Source organism: Salmo trutta, chromosome 4 (assembly GCF_901001165.1).
Source record: "Salmo trutta chromosome 4, fSalTru1.1, whole genome shotgun sequence".
NCBI classification, from domain to species: Eukaryota; Metazoa; Chordata; class Actinopteri; order Salmoniformes; family Salmonidae; genus Salmo; species Salmo trutta.
The window spans coordinates 63,327,948-63,332,322 of NC_042960.1; the positions used below are offsets into that span (position 1 = coordinate 63,327,948).

Here is a 4,375-nt window from a genome sequence, read left to right on the forward strand (position 1 = left end):
TCTAGGATCCCTCTAAATCTTTTTGTTTGTTTCAGTCTTCCCCTTTACATTCGTTCCCTCTCTCCACCCTTCCCCATCTCTACCAGAGGCCCTTCTCTCCCTTGCTCCTCTCTCACTACGTTTCTGTTTATTTAGGGAGACTGACTCTGGGCGACTGATATGGAAGCCGGAACCGTGACTAAGAGAGGGGGGGGGGGGGGTGTGATGGCTCAGAGAGAGAACGAGGGAGGGGCAGTGAAGTTGACTGGGTAGCGAGACAGAGCTATAAAAGCCATTGCCGGAGCTGTCTGTGTCAGTAGCAGAGCTATAGAGAACCAAGAAGGAAGAACAGAGTGGACAGATATATTGGATCTCCACTCACACGGGCTCTACTAGGATTCAAATACTGGAGAATTGGAAACAGAAGCCAAGGCTTTACCCAGCAGCTCTTTGGTACAGACACTGAGTTTCATCATCCACGACTTTGGAAGATTCTATGAGAGTTTGGTGTGTTTGTGAGAGAACTTTGCTTCACTATCAGCGAAAGAGCCTCTGACAGAAGAGGAGGCACCAAATAGAGAGAGAGGAGAACTTTGGGAAGGGAAAAAAACAACTGCTTTTCACACGTGCTTTCACACTCATTGCTCCACACATGGCTGTTGTTCGTCCGATGCCCATGGAGACCCAGGGCTTCCACCACATGGCTGTTGTCCGTCAGATGCCCTTGGAGACCCAGGGCTTCCATCACATGGCTGTTGTCCGTCAGATGCCCTTGGAGAACCAGGGCTTCCACCACGTGCTGCCTGCCCACCTGCTTTCCTCGACCATGGAGGAGTTCCCCCAGCAGCTCCCCGTCCCCAAGGGGCCCGCCCGTGGCAAGAGCCGCCCCCGTCGGCCCCGTGAGGCCCGCTTCAAGACCCAGCCCGTCACCTTCGCCGAGATCGCTGAGGTGGAGGAGGAGGGCGCCTCGCCCCTGGAGGAGGAGAGGGCGCGCCGGTCTTTCCTGCAGTCCCTGGAGAACCTTCGCCGGAGCACGCAGGCGCTCTACTGCCCGACAACCGGCCGCCGCACAGCCACGCCCCCACAGCAATGCCTGGACTCCAGTGACTCTGACACGGCCCAGTGAGGGGCGGAGCCTGAGGAGAAATAGAACGTGTACGCCGCCTTCCTGGCACTGACACATGCCCCCTTTTCCCTCCAATTTTTTGCTTCACACAGGGGCCCAATGAACTGAACTCGACTGATCTCCAAGCTGCTCCTGTGTATATAGAGGCCATTCTCCTTGAAAATATATGTTTCTACATACAAATATACTGTATATTAGCATATCGATATACACTGAGTATACAAAACATTAAGAACACCTGCTCTTTCCATGACAGACTGACCAGGTGAATCCAGGTGAAAATTATGATCCCTTATTGATGTCACTTGTTAGATCCACTTCAATCAGTGTAGATGAAGGGGAGGAGACAGGTTAAAGAAGGATTTTTAAGCATTGAGACAATTGAGACATGGATTGTGTATGTGTGCCATTCAGAGGGTGAACGGGCAAGACTAAAGATTTAAGGGCCATTGAACGGGTATGGTAGTAGGTGCCAGGCGCACCGGTTTGTGTCATGAACTGCAACACTGCTGGGATTTTCACGCTCAACAGTTTCCCGTGTGTATCAAGAATGGTCCACCACCCAAAGGACATCCAGCCAACTTGACACAACTGTAGGAAGCATTGGAGTCAACATGGGCCATCATTTATTTACTAGGCAAGTCAGTAGAGACCATGCCCTGACTAATTGAGGCTGTTCTGAGAGCAAGGAAGGGGGGGGGGGGGGGGTTCTTAATGTTTTGTACACTCAGTGTATGTGGCTATGGTATGCATTTGAAGAATTTTTTGTAAAGAACTCTACCTAGTAATATATATCACTGGCTGGATTATATTGCTAACGCTTCTCAGAGAAGCTAGGGTTAGCACATTAGCTTTGACGCAGTGTTGAATACACCTCTTCAGATAGATTCCTTTTCTACTGCCGAGGACTTCAGGACAGGAGCCTTGTTTTTTTGTTTGTACCTATTATATTCTGCTTCAAGGAGATTGAAGTGTAGTCATGACCACAACAAAAATGCTCATTCAAGATTTGACTGACTAAACTCTGAAAGCATCGACCGACCACTGAAAGTGATTCAATGGTAACTAAAGTTAGGAGATACTTTGCCATGCTTTGGCACAGCTCGTACTTCTGTGTGAAGCTCCACAGCTAGCAAACGCCTCTCATCCTTCATCTTGAAGATAGGAACAAAAAATGCTTTTCCAGACGTGAAAATATGTATTCTCTTATTTTGTTTAGAACACGCCAAAACTATACATTCTATTTTGTCGTTGCCTCTTTTGACTTCTTAAGTCACTCTTGATTTCTAAGATAAATATCATTTATACATTTGTTTTACATCTATATTTGTTATGTTGTACTTTAATAAATATTTGCAAATATATCCAGTTGTTTTCTCTTTTGCTCACATGCAAACACTATAGAACTTTAGTTGCTAATACTTTACGTAAAATTTTGGCTTGAACGTTAGCTGAATGGTTCATATTATGATATGATATTAATCAATCTATTATATCATTATAGGATAGGATATGCAATGAGTTCTGGGACAATATTTCTGTCACTTAGGCCTCCCTTCCAGCATTGGGGAACATCCCTCTCTTTTTTTTTAGGGGAGGGGGCACCTCCTCAGCTGTCCCTTGGAGACCTCCAGAAGACTCTCAGCTGCTGAATGACAAGTGACAAATGATAGGCCAAGCAGGTTCATCAGTGGCCATTTCACCAGTACATTACTGAGCACACAATGCTAAACTGTATTAGTCATGCACCTGCTTGATGGTTGGCGCACATATACAAAAAGTAGGCCTCCTGTTTCAAATGTAACTACAGAAAGAGAAATAGTTAGATGACTTTGTTGATGTGTGTAGTACAGGTGCAGCGACGAAAGGAAATGACAATAGAGCAACATTTTGGGATAATACTGTGTTTGTGTGTGTGTGTGTGTGTGTGTGTGTGTGTGTGTGTGTGTGTGTGTGTGTGTGTGTGTGTGTGTGTGTGTGTGTGTGTGTGTGTGTGTGTGTGTGTGTGTGTGTGTGTTTGTGCACTTGATTCATGTGTGTGTGTGATTATGTGTGCAGACACGTCTATACACATGCATGTTATTTTCCAATCCATACCAACGTTGTGTGAATTGGCTGTGACGCTGCTTGGTGACCCTGCTAGTGTCACGACGTCAACAGATCCAGCAGTCCAAACACAAACCACTTCCTGTCCTCCAGCCATCTCTGAGTGATGACAGCTGCATGCACATAAAATGGCCAATGTCATTCACTCAACAACAACAACAAAAAACACACACTAGTCACTGTGTTTACCATGCACTTCACTAGTTGTCATATCTCAAATAGGTTTTTCTTATTTTACCAGCTGATTCAAGTCTACAAACATTTGCGTCACGGATCAGAGGACAGGACTGGAGGGAGGGAGCAGGGGAGAGAGAGGAGAGAAGGAAAGAGAGATGTGTTTCTCATTTCTCGTGTCGTGGTGACAGATTGGCCACTCTAGTTCATCTCTCCATTTCTCGCCCTCCGTCTCCCACAACCTATTTTTTATACTGTTGCCGTGGAGATGGGAGAGAGAGTGATGAAAATGTGATGTACGAAAAAACGTCAGCAATATGAACTGCATCTTTCATTTTCATTCCCCCACACTTGGCTGTTGGCAACACCTCCCTCCCAGTCTGGGTACACAACACAGCTTCAATGACCCTGATGCTAACTTGGCTGTTGGCAACACCTCCCTCCCAGTCTGGGTACACAACACAGCTTCAGTGACCCTGATGCTAACTGCCTCTGACATTTTGGCCAGGAGGAACCATTCCGGCATAACAACATGTTCACTTCCCTCTTTGTTAATGTTTCACAGACGGTGGCCCTCACTGCGCTGATGCATTTTGGCCGCTCGGATATTGATATGCACGAGTATAATTAACATTTTCTCTCACCCCAGGTCGTCTCCATGAACAGTTAGGTCTACTGTTTATTTGATGTGTTTGTGTTCCAATTAATTTAAAAAAAACTAAAACATTTTTGTTCCGTGCAGCATTGTGGAATCATCGGTTGTTCTGATATTTGCTTATGTAACAGTCTGTTCTCTTACATAAAGAGGTCAGTTCCAGATCGAGATCAGATGGAGTCTCAGGGAGAGAGGGTGGTGGGGACAGGAGTCGTGCCAAGAAGGCAGTAAACGACAAGGCTCTCGCAGAACTCCTGCTTGTGTCATGATTATTTTGGATGGTCCGAAGGTGAGTCTCATTGAGATAGGAATCTCTAGCCCCGTTTATACCTTGT

General features: G+C 46.2%; 1 protein-coding gene across 1 annotated transcript; it reads left to right on the plus strand.

Annotated features, from left to right (window-relative positions):
• The first annotated feature begins 274 nt into the window (after positions 1-274).
• On the plus strand, positions 275-1,329 carry LOC115192839 (uncharacterized protein C11orf96 homolog). The gene has a single exon (XM_029751724.1). The coding sequence runs from the start codon at positions 632-634 to the stop codon at positions 1,103-1,105; it is 474 nt and encodes a 157-aa protein (XP_029607584.1). The 5' UTR covers positions 275-631; the 3' UTR covers positions 1,106-1,329.
• The last annotated feature ends 3,046 nt before the right edge of the window (positions 1,330-4,375 follow it).